The sequence below is a fragment of the Amblyomma maculatum genome, chromosome 5, assembly GCF_055883805.1.
Source record: "Amblyomma maculatum isolate TAMU_Amacu chromosome 5, ASM5588380v1, whole genome shotgun sequence".
Lineage (NCBI taxonomy): Eukaryota > Metazoa > Arthropoda > Arachnida > Ixodida > Ixodidae > Amblyomma > Amblyomma maculatum.
The window spans coordinates 122,189,011-122,211,526 of NC_139348.1; the positions used below are offsets into that span (position 1 = coordinate 122,189,011).

General features: G+C 41.3%; 2 protein-coding genes across 3 annotated transcripts in view; both read right to left on the minus strand.

The window, feature by feature from the left end:
* Positions 1 to 22,516, minus strand: part of LOC146189386 (sodium-coupled monocarboxylate transporter 2-like) — a 40,663-nt gene that overhangs the window by 17,424 nt on the left and 723 nt on the right. Inside the window, exons 2-7 of the mRNA XM_084603256.1 lie at positions 9,869 to 9,934; positions 7,384 to 7,435; positions 6,275 to 6,342; positions 4,402 to 4,559; positions 2,448 to 2,588; positions 560 to 689 (exon numbers count right to left, since the gene is read on the minus strand). Of these exons, the coding sequence (XP_084459382.1) occupies positions 560 to 689; positions 2,448 to 2,588; positions 4,402 to 4,559; positions 6,275 to 6,342; positions 7,384 to 7,435; positions 9,869 to 9,934 (615 nt within the window). The remainder of the gene's footprint in view (positions 1 to 559; positions 690 to 2,447; positions 2,589 to 4,401; positions 4,560 to 6,274; positions 6,343 to 7,383; positions 7,436 to 9,868; positions 9,935 to 22,516) is intronic.
* LOC146189387 (uncharacterized) lies at positions 13,472 to 22,109 on the minus strand. 2 transcript variants are annotated; one of them, XM_084604222.1, is made up of 4 exons: positions 21,866 to 22,109; positions 19,935 to 20,099; positions 17,394 to 17,492; positions 13,472 to 13,907 (listed from the first exon to the last, which is right to left on the minus strand). In XM_084604222.1, exons 1-3 carry the CDS (start codon positions 22,077 to 22,079, stop codon positions 17,476 to 17,478), a joined length of 396 nt encoding a protein of 131 aa, XP_084460348.1. In that variant the 5' UTR covers positions 22,080 to 22,109; the 3' UTR covers positions 13,472 to 13,907; positions 17,394 to 17,475. The 2 variants fall into 2 exon arrangements, with proteins under 2 accessions (XP_084460348.1, XP_084460349.1); XM_084604223.1 differs by lacking the exon at positions 21,866 to 22,109 and adding an exon at positions 20,858 to 21,685.

Genomic DNA, 22,516 nt, shown 5'->3' on the forward strand with positions numbered 1-22,516 from the left:
TCCTTCTCTGCGCTGTATTTTTCCGTCATGAATAACCAACACGCCCAGACTGCTACGGTATTGAACTTCGGCTAGCTATGTTTCTACAAAAGGTCAAGGTTAAAACGAAGGTCAAAGGTGAAATGACATGAGAGAGAGCGTAACGCGCGAGCAGCCGCGTGGGAAGACATATGATCGCTAACGTCGATCTCGAATAAATATATAGAGGCACGCCGCGTTCCTCGGCCAGAGCCGTGCCATGGCCTGGGAAGAAGAGCAACCGAGCAGCCCTGGTCATTACAATCGTCGGCTGGCTGCAACTGACGATCTAGAGGACATTGCGTTGCGAGCTAAAAGTTTACGGAGGACAAGTGAATAACCTAAAGCCAAACGAGCGGCGGAAACGCAGGAACAACGTGAGGAGAGTCTTGCGAAACGCCGCCGCGAGCGACAAGCAGCACGGAGGGCCGCCGAAGCTTCTGCGTCCCCATGCTTCAGTTATCGTTTCACACTATGTTTAACCGAAGCTTAGCCACAGCCATTATATCCGGCAATACGTAAAAGCAGCTGAAAGTCTCACTTGGTCAATGCTTCTGATAGCTCCAAGCAGGCCTGGGTCACATCCACGAAACCAGATGGTCAACGCCGCTCCCATAGAGAGGCACACGACGTACATCACTACTAGCAGGAGAGAACTGACGACAGCGGTTCTGTGCAGAAAGGAAGGGATGTCGTGTGAAATTAAGCAGCACTGTGACCAACTCAACAATATATAAGATAAAACTACGCAATTTCACAAGCCCCTACTGACCTAGATATATTTTTGCGTGTAGGGGGGGTGGAAAGTTTGACCACAAGAGTCTTCTTTAAAGAACACCTAAGCTCGAAATGAACAAACATTAGCTGTTCTCTCACCCGGGAGGACATTCCAAGTGAGACCTTCCCCCTTCCTCATAACTTAACGAGATTGGAAGAGGTTTCCCTTAGAAGGATAAGAGCTGGGACGGCCCTTACCCCGCCGGTAACATGCCGATGGGAATCGCAAGCAGACATCGGACCAACCACATGCCCGAAGTGTTCCACACCAGCTGCAGAAGTGGCTGTTCGCCACCAGCTGTGGACTTGTGCAGGGACAAGGGCACCAAGGACACAGATTCCGCGCGAAGTGGGACTAACCACAACAAGGGAAGAAGACTTCTCTAAATGGCTCACCGATAACGACAAGAGTGGGAGCCTGCTCCGGTTCCTTACCAAAAATAATTTACATGAGTTCCTATAATATGCCTTATAGCAAGCTTGCGTAAGAAAAAATGCAGGAAAAGCCAACATATAAATGAAGCAACTTGAATCCATAATTTAGCTTTCCATACCTGCTTTCATGTAGTTGGTGGGTTTCTTGTTATCTTTTATTCCAAATCTGCATATGCCGAAACGTTTGTAGGTCTCCAAATTAAAATTTTCCAAGCTGTCAACGTAAAATTAAGCGAAATGATTTGTTTCTGCTATCGAGCTCAAATCGAATTTGATATATATTTTTGAAATTCCGCTGTCTGTAGACGAAGCGCGAAACAGAATAAACTTAGTCTGCAGGCAATATTGCCTCATTTTCCTAACACAGTGGGCATATTTTAACGTGGTACATGTAGAGCCTTTGTTAAAAGTGCAGAGCCCAGGGGTTCGGCTTCTGAGCTGTGTAGTGGCCTTAATTTAGCATTAGTGGAGGTTCTTCTCATTGGAAAGGGTAGGACAAAACGTCTTCTTGCCAACGAGAGATTCGGAACAGTCGAAATGCATTACAAGCCGCAAAAGCAGGCTCAGAAGACCCCCATGGGTGCTACACTGTTGACGAAGACTGTATGTTTAGGTAATTTTTCCACTTCAGATATCTCGTATTGTAGCGAAAACTGCACTGCGGTAGGTTTTCAAGCCGTCGGCGTGGCACCGTGTTAGCGTGGCACCGTGGAAGACAGAGAAGGAGACGAAAAATAAGAAAAAGAAGAAGAAAGAGAAGAATAGAAGAAAAAGAAGTAGTAGAAGAAGAAGGAGACATATAATCCGGTAAGTGGTAGGAGTGAACGACAACAGCGATTTGCTAGGACAGAAGGTTCGTTCGAACGTTGTAACAGCGGTGTGCCCCGCAGTTCGACGTAGAAACGATGTCATAGCACTAGAACTCTACTACCCTCGAATGAGAATGGTGACGACGAGAGGCAAGGGGTTCTCATACGTGAAGTGATTCCCCTATGGTATAAATAATGCTGAAACCAGAGAGTAAATTACTATGCGCAAAAGCCATGTCTTTACTTTGTAGTAGAACCTAAGCGTAGCCATGCAGATTGCTTGCGCGAAACTCCTGGTTTAACCACAAGCTAATACACAGCTAATTTTTCTTTTAGTGTGAATCTCCCTTTGCAGCCTCCCTTTTGTGGATTATACGAAATACCGAAACGTAAATATCATTTCATTACTTTTGGGCGTCCTTCAGGGTCCGAGATGCCAAGAATCTTTGCGCTACCATTTGGTCAATGCACATCCTGTATATACTTAACGCCGATGCTCCCAAAAAGCAGGCCCATACGTTTTCATCACTGGTCAAGTCGAGGCTGAAGCTGTGAGAGAGAACATGGAGCAATTAGGTGACGACAGCTGAACGCCCTGTATCAAAATGCACAAATATTCTGACACGAAATATAGCCAGGAAGCTGCTCATACAAATGAATCGTCGCTGAGAAATAGCATGATAAAATACTGCGTCCCACCGGAATCGACGAGGCAACAATATTCGGTGCGATTATGACGTTGTGGTGCATACCTCACTAGTAGTCGGCTCGTAGTTGGTGGTGAAGCCTTTGAGTGCTCGGAAACGAGGGGTTTGAATCTTTCGTGAGCCAAATTTATGACACACTGCGGTGTCAATAACCATCTAAATGGGTTGCATAAACGTTTTTTTTTTCATTTGTACATATGTTAAACAGCTTTCGTCTGTGAAGTAGAAAAAGTATCAAAATATTGAAGTCAGTGGAAGAAGAAAGCCATGTAAAAGGTTTTAATTCAGACGTTTATTCTACCGTTCATCACTTTTAAAAAGTCTAAACGTCTTCTCAAAATATTTTGCAATAGAGGCTCAGGGACAGCGAAAAGGAAATGGCTTTATCTGATTGTGCCTTTCAAAGCGTGGCTACAAAACAGTCGGACATGAGATACTCTCTTTGTTTCCTCTTATACTTGAAAGTCATTTTCTTCTACTACATCGACAGTTAGGGATTTGCATAAACAAATCAATACATTCATGGCTATACAAGGTGATATTTCAGCTTTTCCTTTAGTCGCAATTAGTGCTAATAAGACCAAAAGGTTTGTGAAAGATATAGACGGTTGTCTGGTATGTGGAATGTGGACTAAAATATAGCAGCGCAACTAAGACTACAAGGGACGCTGCCGTAGATGGCTGGGGAAGTGATTAAACTTCAAGGAATCATTAGAATACTGTCATACTATACAGGATATGTGCGCGTTTTCAAAGTCAAGGTAAAGAAAAAAAACATTGTTTATCGCCAAATCAACAACTGCAGATTGCTTTTAGAAAGCTTGCAAATCACTCCAATTCCCATTAATATTTTATTTAGTTATTACTGTGGGATGTACAAAAGCTTGAATTTGGCATTGTGTCTCAGTCGTTATCTCTGTACGTGTTATCCCACTCCTGCTTGGGCGTTTTTTAGAATACAGTACTGTCAAAACAAACCCGTTATTGAATATACAAAAAACAAAAAACAAAAATAAATAAATCTGACAATTTTCAGAATACCTAAACCTGTATTTCTAGACAATAAAAATACCTCAACCTATAAATCTAGACAATAAAAAATGACAGCCACAATTTTTACAGCACTGAAAAATCGAATTCAGCCTGAGATCGTGTCCAAACGGCCCCCGTAGAGGTCTGCAGTTGGAAAGATGCTTAGAGCAGGGGCTAAAAACGTCACATGCATTAAGTATAGGTCTTCGTAAGAAATGCTTATCATAGAAAACTGATATCTCTTCAATATATGAGTTCACGTTGCGGTAGTGCCTATAATTTGCATATTGTTTTAAATATCATGAGCTCTTTTGGTGCTCAATATTCGTTTAGATTTCTTCAAAAGGAAATATCTTGTAGTTTTTCCAGCTATCCTGGTACGAGCCTTTTAGCAGAAAAAAATATCTTAGGTTCCTTTCAGTCTCGGAAAACATAAAAGCTTTGAAAATCCAGGATTTGCGTTGCCTTAGAAAATTCGTTTCATGTGGTAAGTGTACTAACGCTTACGCCAGCAGCAACGGTGAAGTTTGGAAATCCTCAAAATGATCTCGCAGTAGGTACAAAACAGAAAGTGGCAGTCTAGAGTTTGATTTGTTAGGAACGGGTTGAGTGCCCGGACTTACTCTCCAATGTATTCTTTGAGATTGAGGTCACTCAGTGGTTTAACAGTGGTGTTTGCAGAGAAGGAATCGACCAGAATTTTCCCCACAAACGTAGTCGGAGCGATCAGAATGACTAGGAACTGCATGCAGTCCGTCCACACCACTCCTCGGAGTCCTCCCTGAAAAGATTAGAGTTACTTAGAGAAACAATGCAATTAAAGTAAAGACTGACAGTTCGATTAAAATGCCAATTAGGATCTTTCATATAGTTATAATCCTCGTGCAATGTTGCTGCTAAATAACAAGTGCGGATAACAAAGGGAGCAAATTCTTCTCGCCTATAATAAAACGATTGACTCTGTTAAAGGTAATAAATTTTGACGTAGTTTAAAGCAGAAAGTTGTAATGAAGAGAAAAAGTAAAAATAGTTGATTGTAGACACTCAGGACGCTTTACACGCCTAAAGCTTAAATATTGCACGAAAAACTGTCTATCATTACAAAAGGCATGCAGTAACTTGTTAACAGTTATTTGTTCTATGGCAGTACTAAGCCAAATAGACTATAAAAAGGCAAGAAATATTTATGGCAGGTGTATACAAATACAAAACAAAACGCTTTAGGGCTATTTGCAAGATACAGAAGAGTTATAGCGGATTTGTTACTAATCGCACTAATATCGTTTGTCATTGATCACGAGGCACGTAAACGCCATTAATGGTTTAAACATGCCTTCAGGGTATTTTATTTGTTTTCATATGCAGGAGAATGCAGTATTATTGGTAGTTCTAACAATTTTGGCGGCGCTAGCTGCGAAGTGGGCTTGTTAGAGCGTTTGCCCGTGTAAACCCTCGTTAAAAACAAATTGCACTCTTCAATTTGGCACGCAGTTATTTGCTCTAAACCAGGCGTTCTGATATCATTGGAAAGATGAGTTTTAAAACTCTACGAAGTGATATCCACCATCGATAATAAATCCCACATGATCCTTCTGCTGAAAGTTTTCTGTCTCTGTTTTTATATTAAAAATTCAAAGCACTTTCGGATGCGTACTACTGAATTTGTTGAAGACGGTTGACAGAAGATTAAAGCACCTGCATCCGCTACATTTGACTCTGAGCATGCAGCCATTCTGGTTTTGATACAATGTATGAGGTCCCAACCTTTACGAATGACCAACCAGTCCGAAACCAAAGAATTCTATTAGATTATAACAAAATCATAATTTCTATTCAGACTCATAAATTAAAGTTATCACTGATTCAACCTAGTCACCAACGCGAACTGTGGAATATTTAATGCGTTGAAAAGAAAAGTCCCTGCATCCTGAATATTCGACTTGCAGCTCCGAGTCTTAGAATTATGGTATGATGTTAGGGCTCGTCGCCAGCTTTACAATGTGGGTGGATTGTGAATTTATATAGGTGTAGGAGAAAAGGAGAAAAGAAGGGCGGAAGGCAGGGATGTTAACCAGAAAGGAGGAATTACGGTTGGCTACCCTGCACTAGGGAAGGGTAATGGGGGATTAAAGGGATAGGGTAGAAGAGGAGAAGAGGTGAGAAAGTCACACTCTGTCAGTCAGGCTAGTCTCTCTTAAAAAGCGAATAAGTGCCATGTAGGCTTTGAGCGCAGATGATGTTTGTGGCCGTGGTCCCAAGATCTTTCCTTCCGTTAAGGTGTGAGCGTCCAGTCGATCCAATGCAGTATGCAGCGTATGTCGTTCAGTTGCAAAAACAGGGCAATCACAAGGGAGGGGCTCAATCGTTTCAAAAACGCCACATCGTTCACAAGCAAGGCTGTCAGCCATCCAGATTAGGAAGGCGTATTTGCTTGCGAAAGCAACGCCAAGCCATAGGTGCAACTAGCAGAACCACATTCCAACCTACGCTACCTACCAGTACTGTATACAGCGTCCCCGAAAATCCTATGGCAATGTTACTCCAGAACAAGGGCGCTTTGAAGACTGAAAAATAGAAAAAACAATGTTAGACCAAGTATAAGAAGGCTTCTACAGGGTTTTATTTCACTAGACGTTCACATTATGCGACGGTTGCATATATATGCAATTCTAGCTGCGATTCGGGATCTGTTTTTACTTTCCGATTTTTTTTTTACCGCCGATTCATTGTTTTGTGGTCTCGAAGTGACACAGGTGTTATTGTGCGTAACACTTCTACGGAGTGATTCATGAACAGTTTGAACGACACTCCGTCGTTCGTAGCTCGCCGCTATGATGCGCACCCTTTCTCCCGAATGTTTTTTTGTAATTGCCTAAAGAGCGTCTCAATAAAAAGGTGTTTTTGACTCGCGACGGATGAATCACAGAATATTAGCTATGCTAGGCCCAGATTGTAGATGCACAGTGCATCCTTCAGTGCTATTTTTCCAGCCTCTATCGAAAAGGCTAATTCATGTTCCGCTCTAGCAGGAACCGTCATGTCAAACTAGCGTACCTATATGCATGCTAGCGGAGACGGAACTGCGAAACTGAACTAGAAAGGGCTGTAACAACAGTAAAAAGAACCCACAGTGGATAGCCAATAGGAAGAGAAATAATACCACGAAAACGAAATGCACAGCTATGTGACAAAAAGAAACTGATCGCTATTGCTTAGACGAATTTCTTTGAATGTATTGCCCTAATTACGTTTCATGTGGCGTTACCGCCTCTTAAATGATCCGCGACCATCATTAAACCCAAACATCACATAGCACACTAGAGAACTCCATATCCGTATGAGAGTTTTTTTTTTTTTTTTTTTTTCATGAAGCCATTGACGGATTTAAAGAACTCGTTTATGAAGTCTTGTTCCTTCCGGGATACCGTACATCGATAATATGGTTTAATTGTATACAGGCTCGTGTAACCGAAATAGGCATTTACAAGGTGTCCATCAGAACAGTTGATGGCTTGTAAGTATATTGGAATAAAACAAAAAGGAAGCTTTGAGCGGGAATTCTGCCGATAAATGCGGAGAAAATGACACAGTATGCGATACTGTACCTGCGGCAAGTGTCAGGGATGCAGCGAAAATAGATATTGCTGCCACGCTTTGCTGCAGAGAACAAAAGAGAATACATGCATGTAGCATAATGAAATCACATGAAAGACCAGCGCTGAAACTTCAAGGATCAAGCATTGTGTTCGCGTTGCTACACAGCTTCTATAGTTTTACTTCTGTGGAGTACAGCACACGTCCTGAGGACATGCGTGCCATGAACTGATGTAGCTTTTGCAGCAGATCACAATCAGACGCGCCCTAATGAAAAGGGGAACTGGCGCTTGAATCTTGATCTCACGGAGGTTGAACCTGACAATGTGTACCCGGTATACTCAAGTAAGCAGAAATTTTCGCTACAAAGTCCATCTGTAATATGTAATCTCTAATTGGAAAACTGAACCACAGGGGCAAAATGAAAAGAAGAAGAATGCATAAGCGTCATTGTGGTCATCTTCCTTCCTATATTGTGGTCGTCTGGTTTGCGCTTCTAGTTTTGGATCAGGGGTTTCTGACTAGCCAAACTTCACATCTTTCTTCGTCTCATAAAACGCCGCAGATGGCTTGTAGCGAAGAGGTTGGCGCTTTTCTGATTAAGATACTGATATGATGAGTAACCATAAACACACACTGTTCAGCCACCGCTATGAGCTTTGTGCAGACGAAGCGTAGAAAATAGCAGACGACTGTACAAATTTGTTATCGTGGAGCCCACCAGAAATAGTCACATCTTGTTATGATCCTGTCGAACTTATAAGGAGCCTAGCGATTTTAGGCCACGTGCCTATTGACTGTGAAGTACTAAGCTCCCGGCACCATCGCAAGCGTTGAAGACACAGGCGGGCTGCGGCACTGCTATGATCACCGCACACCTCCGTTTATTCTACCATGCAATGAGCACCAACTTTCCCCAGTGGGATGAAGCAGGTTGCGTATACCATGGAAAGGCGGTGCTTGTTCGGGAGTGGTTTAAATAACTAGCCATTAATGGTGCTCTGGGTAAATTCTTCACAGCCGTAGTTAGCTTCCTTTTGAAACTGAGAAGACTGTACTCAAATTTCGATGACTGCTAGAAATACGTCGTTGAAATTATTAACAAAAAAGCAAGACGCAGAAACATTGGCGATCTAAATAAACTTTTCCTAACATTTGAAAGGCGTCGCTAAGTATAAAAGAGTTGCATCAGTTTGGGAAGTGTGCTTGTTATCCTACAAACTTCTTCACTTATGAACCAAAGTATTTTTGCACGGGAAAGTGAAAACGCTTGTCCGTCATGACCACAGCAGATTCCTAATCTCGTGAAAACGCATCTGCATAGTCTTTCAGTGGCCATTACGATTCCGTGGCAGATACAGATTTCAGTTTCCTTTTGATGCCTAGCTGACACAGATAAAGCAGCAGGAGAATCGAGATTATTGACACCCCAAAAGGTAAAATGTCACTCGCCCACCAAATTTCAAAACAAAGCAAAATGAAAATATACAAACTTTTCGTTCATGAATGTGTTCACAATGAAATGAAGCAGAGATCTGATCTTAAATAGCTTTGAACAAAATGACGTAGAGTGCTTGCGTATGAAATGATTACATTTCCAGTGTTGCGACAGAAGGTGTAAATGCTGTCTCCAAGGGTGTTATTACATGTAAAGGCAAATAAATAGAATTCTTTTTACTTGGTAACACGCATTACGTGCCGGAATGAGCATCGGTACCTTTTAATGCTGTCCATTCGGTGATAGCAATAGATTCTTTTTTTTTGTTGTTTTTTAAAATGCTTCTTTTTTGCGGTTCCCAACATTTTCAGCTTCACTTCTTAGACGCAGTCATCAATGGGACAAAGGATTCTGTAAACCACGCCGGTGCACCCTAGCGAAAAAACCGTATCAGTCACAATAACCTCATACAGATTTCTCATAGTAAACTCATACTAAACCCATACAAATCTCACATAATCTCATAATTTCTCATACGATGAATGATGTTTGTATGATATGATATGCGATTTGTACAAGTTTAGTATGAGAAATGTATATGAGGTTGTCGTGAATCATAATGTGTTTTCACTAGGGATGTGTTCTTGGAACGTGTTTAAGTTTATAATTGCATGTGGCAATTTTATTCTGGGAAAATGAGTGATGCGGACTTCAAAAGTGCGAAGACTTCGAAGCAAGGCGTCACTTATCCCGGTGACTTCTACGAAGTGGTGAATGTCATTGTTTTGTTACGGAAGCCGAAGAGTCATGCACTTAACGTTTTGTTGTTTTTGGTTTTTTGGTCTGCGAGTGCCTTTAGTTTATGAACAGACGAGCTTTCATCTAGCCCCAGACGTCTTTGATAAAGAGCAACGGATTGTCTTTAACTATTTATATTAATTGCCAGGCATTGTCTCGCGGGAAAATTGGCAGAAGCATGGTTACTTGCTCGCTGCAGGTATTTATAATTTTGCTACTAAAATGACCACTGAGAAAAGCACAAGTTTGCGTTTACTTACCGTAAGAAATATGTAGATTGCACAGGCAGTCAGTGATATAACACGGTTGAAGCGCAGACGGAGGTACTGCCAAAAGAAGACAGTACCTTGACAGTTATCACAAAATATTCACACGACATCATTTCCTCTTTGAGTCGCCCCATAGGTTTTAAATATATTGACTGTAGAGAGCGTGTTTGGAGGTTGCATGTTTTGATATACTAACTGCATGGCTTCTTATATTGTAAAGATCTGGTGGTATGCTTCTGGGCTGACCATATGCTGGCGTACATCTTTAGAGTCACCGATATTTTATTAGCAAGAGAAGCGCTTCTTTGCTCCCCTCCGTGTTTCTGACTTTGACGGATAATGACGTGGATATTTACGGAGTTCATGAATTTGGGGAAGAGTACCACCGAAGCTGATTTAACCTATCTATCCTGAGAAAATAATATAACCTCTTATTTACTGTAAATCGATTGCTGCCATGTTGAATCGATTCAAACAGTTTCCACATTAAAAATTCGGGTGTGAAAAAATTCTACAAGTGCGTCTAAACCGTCACCTACCAAGCAATGCCTCGTAATCTAACCGCTTCACACTATGCAGCGCTTGACCAGTAAGAGAATTTAGTATCGCTGTTCGCACGCGGCGTGGCAGGTGCCAGTTACCAGGAGACGTGGCGGGTTGCGACGGCATTCACTGGGCCGCATATTCAGGCAAACGGGATTACATAACGCCTGCGAAAAGAAAGCTTTCTCTTGAAAACAAACGTTGGCCGAGCGGAATCGAATCCTTGCAGTCTGGCTTCGTGTTCTAATATGCACAACTCACAAGCATTCGATCGAAAGCTTAAATGTCTCATACCACTCTCATGTTCTAGAAAAGACATCAGCCACATACTCATGGCATTAACACGTATTTGAAATGAAGCTACCTGTTAGCATTGGTGCCCAGCTTTCCTAAATAGAAGTAGTACTTAGGTGAGCTACTTAGGAGTGATAATTATCAGCACGACTGAACCCGACTATTTAGCCTTAGTAATGAGGCCTAGTATTTAGAAAATAACTAAACCTATCACTTAACAACAATGTATTCGTCGACGTTATTGCATCACCTGTTAAGGATGCTGATGCTCCCCCTGTTGTTTTTCTGATCTTAATGCGTAGGAACACGCAGTGTGCTCTGTTAATCCAGCTGTACCCCTATATTAGAAACAAATTCATGCATTGCACATGTGTTTCACACTTTCAGGAGGCAGGAATGATTTCTGCGACTTTCCGCCTCGGCAGCTTCTGCAATGAGGTATTTTCTTCAATACTATTATCTTCGTTTCACCACCGGTCAGTGCAAGATAATTGGGCTCTTTTTTGAGACAAGCTCAATAAACTGGTAGAAGAACACGTTCCACTTATCTGAATATCAAATGATAAATCAAACCCTTCGTTTACAGGAAAGCATCAGCGTATGAGAAATAAGAAAAAACGACTCTACCGAAACGCGAAACGCCAGTGTACGCAATTTGCTTGGGATAAGCATAAAAATTGCCTAAAACTGTATTACTCTGCTCTTTGTGAAGCAAAGCATAAATATTTCAGAGAAGTCCTTCCTATACTACTGAAAAATAATCCAAGCAAATTCTGGAAAACAATAGGTCATCCTAGCCTGTGTAATGATATTTCAATACATGATGTGAACAACACCCCCTACTCTAACACTGACTGTCCGAAAGTCTTTAACTCGTTTTTCATCTCTGTTTTCACCAGCGAAGACGTTTCGAACACCCCCTATGTACCAGGTTTTGATAACCCTTATATGGCGTCAGTTGTCATTACACTTGAAGGCATAGTACACCTGATTAATAAATTTAAGGTTTCCTCCTCCTCTGGTGCCGATAACATTAATTCAAAAATACTCAAAAATACCATTTCAGCCTCCAGCACCATCTTACTTCATATCTTTAAGCAGTCCCTGTCAATAAGTGAGCTCCCCTCCGATTAGAAAATAGGAAAGGTAATACCGGTATTCAAAAGCGGCAATAAACATTCATGCGAAAATTATCGCCCGATCTCATTAACTTGCATATGCAGCAAGATGTTTGAACACATTATCGCATCGCATATCTACAATCAATTACAATCTAATAAATTCTTTTTCCCCGGGCAGCATGAATTTAGGAAGGGTTTTTCCTGTGAGTCGCAGATATTTGAATTCACCACTGACCTACATTTCAACATAAACAGTAACTTACAGACAGACTGCATCTTTTTGGACTTCTCTAAGGCATTTGATCGTGTAGCGCACTGCCGACTAACAGCTAAACTTTCTGCCGTCAAAATCGATTCACTAACTTTATCATGGGTCCGTAACTTTCTTTCCAATCGCCAGCAGTTCACCGTTGTTAAGAATTATTCCTCTCCTTCCTCCTACGTCACATCAGGTGTGCCGCAAGGAAACGTCCTTGGCCCATTTTCTCTTCTTGATTTATATTAATAACCTGCCGAATAACATCTCGTCTTGTACACGCATATTTGCTGATGACTGCATCATGTATCGTGCAATAAAGAACACTGTAGACCACATTTTACTTCAAAATGATCTGAACCGCGTTAACGACTGGTGTAAAATGGGACTAATGACCTCGAATACTTCCACATGTAACATAATTTCTTTCTCACGAAAATCAGCGAATTCGAATTTTTTCTACCACATTAATAACGTTACATTGACTCGGACTACACGGTACAAATACCCAGGCGTCCACCTCACTCCCAATCTTTGTTGGGCAGATCATATAGCGACCATTTATTCTCACGCTTTCAGGTCATTAGGATTTCTTCGCCGCAACCTACAAAACACTGCATCTCACGTTCGTAGATTAGCCTACATAACGTTTGTTCGTCCGCTCCTAGAGTATGCCTCCTCTACCTGGTCACCTCATCAGCAATATTTACTGGAGAAGTTGGATGCAATACAAAACAGGGCTTGTCGTTTCATCTCGCGTAATTATAATTACCAGTTCAGCGTAACCAGGCTCAAGCTTGAACTTTCACTTCATCCGTTAAATGTCCGTCGTGATATTACTCTTCTATCTCTTTTTCATAAATACGCCCATGGCACTCGGTCATCCCTAAGTCATCTACAACGTCCCTCCTACACTGTAAAAAAAAATTGGTCAAAATGACGGAAAATTCTTGGCAGCTCTATTTCCAAGCATTATCCGTCATTTCAACTTATGGTGCTTTTAGTCATTTTGATGTTTACTTGTCAAACTGGAATACATTTAAGCCGTCAATATGACAATTGACCATAATTTCTAAATGACTGCGCATTTCTTCATTTCGATATAATGTACTTAAGTTGTAAATATGACAGTTGATCGTCATTCTCAAATGACGGTTCATTTCATTATTTGGTATAATACACTTATGCCGTCAGTATGATGGCTGGCTGTCATTCCCACATGATGGTGTTGTTAATCATTTTGACGTACTGCTTGTGAACCAGGAATACAACGGAGTCATCAATGTGCCATTGTACAATGTGCCGTCATATTGACGGTTGCTGTGTCAGTTTGAAATACATTTAAAACGTCAATATGACAACTTGACATGTTTTCACTCCACGGTCCAATGACATTAAGCACTTTTTTGTACAGTACAGCATCAGTTCAACATTTTTTATCGTTCAACATAAAGCATATTTAAGCCATCAATATAAACCTATAAGAATCCATCAATATGATTTCAGCTATTTGAATCTAAAACACATTTATTTAGAATTTCCTATAGCCTCGGTTGTAAGAAGCTGAGCAAGAGCAAAGTTCAACTGCTTCTCTTTGTCATTTGGATGTGTCCCTTTATATTTTTAATCAAAGACTTCCACTGCTGCTGCTGTCAAGCAGCAGACTGACTCGCAGAATATCTTTAAAGAAGTCACAAAAATTAGCACTTTCAAGAAACCTTTATTGTTATAAATGCGCTAAAATGTAATGTAGAAATACACTTTGAACTTGCAGCTTGCTGCTCGCAGATTCTTCCCAAAATCATGCATGGTGTATCTAGAAAACAGAATATGACGTATACTCATATTAGATACATGATCATATTAAGGGTATTTAAATAAAACAATATGGGGCCATAAGAAAAGCATCCAACATATGCTGAAACTAACTTCGGATATAAAAAATACAAACATTCAACACGTGGGCAACTTCTGTTACCATCATTGCATTCCAGTAATTTCTATAAAATGAGACAACAGAAATCTGTCTAATTCGTATTTATGAACTTTGAGTCATTTTGTCCAGCCTCTTCCCTGATTCTGCGAGAGATTGTGATTTTGTCAAGCTAGCCCGACATTCCAGTTTTGAGTCCACTTATCCCAGCTGTTATTTCCCAAAGCCTTAGAAAATAAACAATTTGAACAGAGATGAACCACAAAAGTTGAGATGACAGTCAAATTCTTTATAGTACCGTAGTTCAGGTAAACATTTTACACTGTCGGAAGGAATGGCTTCATTTTCTCACTTCATTACCATTTCATCTCTAAACCATTGAGATTATATTCATGCAATTACTTTTATGTTTCCCATGTGAAGGCAACTATATTGGTCAATTTTCTTCCTTTGCCTGATTCTATCAGTTAAAGAACACAAACGCTTAAAATTCCTCAAGGTCAAACTTTCACTTATGGGGCACTTCATATGCTGCAATTTAGGCACAGTCTTAGTTGAATGCATCAGTACCATCTCACTCAACTGGCCAGCTCCGAGAAACAAATTGTCCCTCCCGCAAGGCACATTTGCAACCGCCACAAGACCGACAACAAACTTTTCAGATTCACTAGGGCTGTAGGAAGGTTAGAAAAATCAAATTTTGTACAAAAACATGACTTTACATAAACTTCCAATTGCCAACATGGTGGAGCAAGAGATTCGCAGTTTTGTTTCCGTTCTGATGCTTGACTGTCTCAGCACATTGTTTACATAGACGACAAGCAGTAATCGATGACAATGGCTGTAGTGGTTCTGCAAGCCTAGGGCAAACATGGGCTTATACGAAGTTTAGACTCAAAATAAACCTGCCACTGTGAGTTCACTCAAGGGTAGATGCTTGGGCTTGTTGGTTCGTGGTATAAAAGGAAAGAAGCATAGCAGAAAAAGACATAGACACACGGTCAAGACACACAGTGCGAACTTCCAACAAATGTTTATTTTAGTAAAGAAAGGTTTTTATACCTTCATATTACAGTGGACCATCAGGCATGCACTAGCAAAGCATTTCTGACAGATACACAAGTTCCCTTGACAAAGTGCGACCAAAGGGCTGCTTGCATAATTTTCTTTGAAAAGGGACAATCACTGGGCTTCAATTATTTTACGTGTTAACCTGTTTTTATGCACTTTTAAAACCACAGGCTTTCTGAGATGGTAAATGCATTCACACACATGGCAGTGAGTCGACAAACTTTTCCCGCGCATGCTCTTCGACATCCAGCCGATGGTCCCGATGCTTATCATTCAGGCATCTGCCCATTTCTCCTACATATTGTTTGCCACATGGGAGAGGAATTTGGTAGGGAACATTCTCGGAGCAATAAACAAAGCTTTCCCCAAGCTTCCTTGTGCAGTAGCCAACGGGCTTATTGAGCTCTGAAAAAGTTTTTGTGCACAGACGACTCAACTTGTTAGGAGCCGAAAAACCCGCTCTGCTGCTAGATCACTGCGCTATATTCTTTTGAGCCCAGCAACCCAGTGGCAGAGTTCTATTTTTCGGCTCCTTATAAGTTGAGCCATCTGTGCACGAAAACGTTTTCAAAACTGAATAAGGCAGTTAGCTGCACAATGAGGCTTGAAGAAAAATCCATTTATTGCATTGAAAATGTTATCTATCCAATTTATCTCTCCTATGGGCTGTGTCAAACAATATGTAGCACAAGTGGGCAGATGCTTGAGTGATAAGCTTTGGGACCATGGGCTGGGCATTAAGAGCATGTGCAGGAAAGGTTTATCGACCCAATTCCATGTGTGTGAATGCATTCCCCATCTCAGAAAACGCGTGATTTTAAATGTGCATAAAGACAGGTTAGCACGTGAAATAATTGAAGCCCAGTGGATCGTCCCTTTCGAAAGAAAACTATGCAAGCAACCCTTCGGTCGCACTGTTGTCAAGGGAACTTGTGTATCTGTCAGATACGCTTTGCTAGTGCATGCCTGATGGTCCACTGTGATATGAAGGTATAAAAACATTTCTTTACTAAAATAAACATTTGTTGCACTGCATGTCTCTCCTACATGTGTCCATGTCTTTTTGCGCTACATATTTTTTCTTCGAGCTCACTGAACGACCACATTTTGTGGGACACTTCCCTGCATAGTCTTGTAGTTCATGTGGCTAATCATTTTCAAAACATGGCAGTTATAGCTGTGAAGAGCCACCACTGCTACTGCGTTGCACTGCACAAATGTGTGCGAAGGCACTCACAATTCTGAATCATTTCTTGAACATTTCCAAGAATGTGTGCAAAAGCAGAACACTAGATTAAATGGAAAAAAATGGTCCTTGGCGCATGGTTTTGAATAATATTCAGAGCGTTCATTAGGCAAAAGTACTGTGATGCTGTATGTTCTTGGCAGTTCTTGTCAGTTTCATAGGGTTATTCAAAAATTCTAAGCATTTACCTCATCTCTTAATGATGAATTAATCAAAATTGTTGTATTTGCGAAGAAAGCAAGGACATGTGATCTCTGCGAACTTTGAGCAGTGCAAGCTTTGGCAGTGGACGATATCTCAGAACAGTAAGAGCTTGCAGCCATTCGTATGTACTGAATGAACCCACTGATGGTAATAGACTTGCTTTTATTAGGCTCCTTTCTGGATTAAATTTTCTGTCTGATCACATTTTCGGCCCCCTTGAATTCTGAATTATTGACTTTCCACTCTGCATATTATATAGTGGTTCGGCTCTTTGCAGCAGAACTGCGGCGAATATAAAAGGTTTGAAAAACTTAGAACATTGGTTCTATGACTACAGCTGTGGTTCCATGAAAATGTCGAAATAATCGAGAGTCGGAAAACTCACAGGTCAGAAATTTCGCCTTTGACTGCTACATAGTTGGTCGTTTTGCACATTGCCTGCTTCAAATCTCAGCAACTACAGATATTCAAATTTTTGGAGCTGCAAGAAATAATCACAGTAAAGGGGTTTTTGCCATTTACTTTAACTACCACAGACTACCAGCTGCCGCCGAATATTTCCTCGCCTCATTCTCAGACAAATTTATAATACAAATGAATTCTATCTTAATGCACTACACAATTTGCAACTTAGCCTTTCATGTCTAATGGTGCGTCAATCAAGTCACACTGAACAACACTTTCTTTAAAAAGCCTTTCATGTAGGAATGAGGTTCCTTGAACTAAGAGGAGTGAAGGAAATCCTAATGTATTGTGTAGATGTGCATTAACTCTAGACACTGCTATAAGCTATCACAGTAGCACAAGCCACATAACAGTGACAGTGATCAATTCAAAGGCCAACTCACCAGTGTAAAAACACCTGCAGCAGGCTCAACGACCTCGGTGAAATACCGCTGGCTGGCCCTTTTCCTCGGCCCTTGAAAAGGCTTATTTTTCCAAAGTACCTGTAAAATATGAATAGTAAAATAAATTAGATTGGTTTGGTGAGCAACGCTGCTAACAATGGTTCATTAAAATGCAGAGGGGTGGGAGAAGCAAGACAGTAAAGATATGCATGGAGTAGTTCCAGCATATACTCAATAATTTGTCTAAAAATGGCAAGGCCAGTGATGGTATGCAGTAGCACTGAACGAGGATAAAGAGGGCACGCCTCAGTTCGCAAGTCGAGCCAATGTTTCGATAAGTAGACGTCTTCGTCTAGCACGACATGGAAATATGACATGGGAATGAATTTTGAGTGTCAAGAAAAATTTTCTCTGCCTCCTCTTTTCTAATTACTTTGCTTCGTTAGTGTCGCAAAAATGAAATTATTGTTAAACCTAGCTTGCCATTATTTTGCAGTTATATCATGGGCACATCTTCCATATATTCTTATAAGCTGAAGCAAATTCCCATAATTTCTTTTTTCACCTTTCCCAAGACTTTTTAGTAGCCTGTATCTATGTGTAATCGAACATTGAACACTATAATGCTCAACAAAAATATTGATTTATTTATACCACGCATTACTTTTGATTAGGATAGCACATGTTACCTCAAATATTTCCATCACCGGCCTTGGTAGAACGAGAGGAAGAAGATGGTTTACACGGTATGATGGAGCACTGAACAAGGTTAAAGGGGGTACGCCTCAGTTCGCAGGTAGAGCCAACGTTTCGACAAGTGGACTTGTCTTCATCTGGGCTTAGACGAAGACAAGTCCACTTTTCGAAACGTTGGCTCTACCTGCGAACTGAGGCGTGTACCCCCTTTACCCTTGTTCAGTTCTCCATCATACCGTCTAAACCCTCTTCTTTCTCTCGTTCTACCAAGGCCACTGATGGAGATATTTGAGGTAACATGTGCTATCCTAATCAAAAGTAATGCGTGGTATAAATAAATCAATATTTTTGTTGAGCTGCATAGTGTTTAATGTTTGATTACGCATAGATACAGGCTACTAAAAGGTCGTGGGAAAGGTGAAAAAAAAATTATGGGAATTTGCTTCAGTTTATAACAATATATGGAAGATGTGCCCAAGATATACCTGCAAAATAATGGCAAGCTAGGTTTAACAATTATTTCAGTTTTGCAACACTAACGTAGCAAGAGTAATTAGAAAGGAGGGGGCAAGGAAAATCATTCTTGACATACACAAAATTCATTTCTATGTCATATATAATGTGACTCATATATTTTGGCATATAGTTGTCTAGAATGCCTTGAATGTTTATAGTGCATAATCTTCTTTGAGGCTGAGTATGCTGAAGTGGTGAAGAGAAACATGTTTGGGACGTTCTGATGGCAGACATGTTCACACTCTTAATATGCTCAACTATACAGAATCATTTCCTACTATACATGCTGCAAGAGGAAAAGAGGGTAATCTTCAATAGTAGTAGGTTGCAGTAAGGGCAAAAGACTTAACTTACTTCGAGATGCAGCTAAATAAATCGAAGCAGCCTCTACATATGACGATGAGCGACAGCAATGAAACAACATTTTCACATTATTACCATGAAAGCCTTAAATATCAGCCCAAAACACAGGACGCGAACTCAAAACCTTCAGGTAGTCACATGGACATCACCTAGAGCTCAGTAACGAAGGCTATTAGATCTCATTAACAACTTGGTTGCTTCCTATTCAACAAAGTAAATAGAATGTACTGTTATGCTCGATACGAGTTGCAACGCATCACGAGTGAATCAATTCTGGCATCCATGCAACAATAAATTAGTGAGCATTTAGGGAGAGCATGCAACTTGTAAAAATAATAAATGAACTCTGTTATCCATTTCTTCAACTGAATGAATAAATTGTGAGCAAGGCTATAGTCAGTGTGTGCCAAGAACATAGCTCCTACTGCATCTTGTGCGTTGTAGTGCATATTAAGTGCGACAGTACATTTTCAGAAATTTTTATGCAAGTCAGAAATGTATTAAGCACATGATGTAAAATGCATTACTAATATGCACGATATTTACTAGTGTAACTTATTTAAGACTGCCATCTTGCCATGCTAAATACCTGCTAAGTAATTTTTTTACGCATGATAGTCAGGCACAACTAAAGAATGAACCAGCAGTTGCTCTACAAGTCCCTTCTGCAATTGCCATCAAACAGTTCCATGATGGCATGGTTGATCCAAGTGTAGAGTGTTTATTCACCTTTCCTAGTCATCAAAATAAAAAATATCAATTGTGCAAGTTGTTCTATGGAACCCAATATATAAAAAGCCTCAGCAATGATTAAATTGCTTAAAAACTAGAGATGAAATTCTATTTATTTCCTAGCAACTAAAGGGCTTTATCCTTATAGTAACACTTTGTCTTAAATATGTAACCAGTACAGAAATTACAACACCTGATGAAAATATTTTTTTCCATCATTTGAAACTCATTTACCTCTGCAAAAACACCATAGTAAGAGGGCGCCATGTGGATAGGAGATATTGAACACGAAGAACGCTCCAAGTAGTAGTGCCATTGCTTTCTCCATGCTTGCAATGCTAAAGCACTCTTCTTCATCTACTGCCAGCACAACTCGATGGATGTCCCCCATGTCTGAGCCTGCATGTGAAAACCACATTACTTCACATAAAATTTCATCATGGGTACACAAAACAATTATGATTTGCAACATACTTTGCATAAGTACACAGACAAATATGAAATGAATCTCAAGAATAATACCACCATACAGGACTATTGTTTCTATATTAATATAAACTGTCCAGTTGTAAGATGAGCAAAAACTCTCAGCATGGTGCAACCCGCCTTTCTTGATTTAGAACAAGTTTTTCTAGCAAGAGCACTGCTTCTACAAAATGAGGCTATCTATTAACAAGAAAATATAATAATATATGTACACAAAATAGACTCTATTGGAAAATGACTACTGACAGACCATAAGGATTACAGCTACAACTTTGCCAATCTAAATAAAAAAAATGTTTACAATATCTTCTAATTCTAGAAAGAAAATTATTTAAAAGTAATAGCACTGCGAACTCATACTATATTTGACTTTGTTTTGGCTCAAGAGAAGGTGCCCCTGCGGCCGAAGAAAGACAAAATCTTGTTATCAAACACTTTTCTCTGCGCATGCGACCATGGTGGCGGGGCTGCCACGCAGACGGCTCTCTGGGCAAAACGCAGCAGCGGGCTGCTCTACTGTGATGTTGACTGGAGTCGTGTAACGCTTGGCACGCGGTTTTTTCCGCGCGTACGTCCGCCTACTTAAATACAGAGAAAAGCTGGCTGAGGCTTTCAGCGAACATCGTCCCAGCAAAAAGCAAAAAGAGACAGAAGGTATTGTTATCAAACACCTTTCTCTGCGGACTGCAGGTGGTCACGCGGTAGACGAAAGACGAGCTGGGGCACCATGGCCGCACTGTGGTCCGCAGCGACGAGTTATATGATAGCTCCCAAGAGCAGCGCCGAAGGATGCAGGTGTTCAGGCGGGCGCTAGGCCCCGCCGCTTGAGCAAATCGACTATGAGCGTCAGCAAGACGCCATCTTCCACATTTTTCGCGCACGCCACATACCGTGCCCTGGCGGCTAGGCGTCAAAGAAAGATAAAACGATCTTCAAACAGACGGCAGCTCGCCAGGCATCGGAAGTTAATCCTTTCAATGTCTGCAGTCACCAAAAGTAGCAAAACACTCAAAATTGATCCGTGCATTTTGATATAAAGAAAACAGCACATAAAAAAAAGCCAGCGTTGTCCTGTGCTCTTAATAGGCGAATGCACACGTTGAAAATATGAGCCTCGTGACATCACTCCGGTCAACACCACAATATTTCAACCCGCTGCTGGGTTTCGTGCTTTTGAACACGCGAGAGCCCTCTCTGACTGCTGCTCTTCAATCACCGAGAACAACGTACCATTTAACTTATGCACCTGTATCACGCCCAACGTGCGGTCCATGCGCGCTTTAAAAATTACTTGCACAATGCGCCGTGAGCACCCTGGCCGTGAGCCGCGCCATTATCACATATATTCAGCAACCCCATCTCCGCGGCAACTCCTTCCTAATCACCTCTTATACGTAACCTTTCAATTTGTGACGTTAAGCCGCACAAACCAAACCATGGACACACTTTGCACAAATACGCGTGAAAAATTCACGTTCTCTATACAAATATACCGCGCCTACAACTTTCCCCTAACGAATGCGAGCGGACAGCCTTCTGTCGTTATGTGGAGCACAATACGAGCGCACGCCGGTTGCCTTCAGATGCATGTTTCGCATTAGCTCGGCGCACGCGCTTGTATCCTACACCACAAGCTCCACAAAGTCTTCAAGTAAATATAAAACACGCAGTACACTTACCGTAATCAGGCGGACTTGGTCGGAGACTGCAGCTTCGTCTGCGGGGCCGACTCCGAACCACGCCGTCCTTTTGCAAAGTGCAATACAAAATGGCGCAACACACACAAAGGAAGAAGGAACACGAGAAGCCGACGAAAACGGTGCAGGAGACGTCGACTTCGCACGCAGTCAACGCAGCGGCAGGCTGGGTCTCGCCCGACGCCGAACAAAACATTGCGATAGGCCAAATGCGGATCACGGGTTGTGTGACGTAACCCCAACGGCGGCGAACGATCTGCGCGCATTGTGTTTGTTTTTTAGTACTCCTGCTCTCTTCACTCTCTCCGGCTATTTGACTCCTCGGCGGCAGTTTATTCGGTTGGCGTCAGCGCTCCATCAAAACAGAGTAGAGGGAGGCCGTCAAAGTGACGAATATTTTTTACAGTGTACCTATCGCATAGATTGCATAACGACTACAGCTATCCTCGCATTTACGGCAGTTCTAACGCTTTTAACTTTTCATCACTCCCGCGCGCCATCCGTCTGAGGAATGATCTTCCGAATAGCATCGCATCGCTCCACAATCACGAAGCGTTTCGCGAAGATATGCTGAATCACTTAATTGATAACGCTTAGCATATCATGTATGTTCCTGTCATTTATGGCACTATT

Coding starts and splice junctions, on each gene's coding strand:
- LOC146189387 (XM_084604222.1), bottom strand. CDS start 22,079: ATGTTTTGTTCGGCGTCGGGCGAGACCCAGCCTGCCGCTGCGTTGACT. Junction 20,100..21,865: donor ACCAAGTCCGCCTGATTACG/GTAAGTGTACTG, acceptor TTTCACATGCAG/GCTCAGACATGGGGGACATC.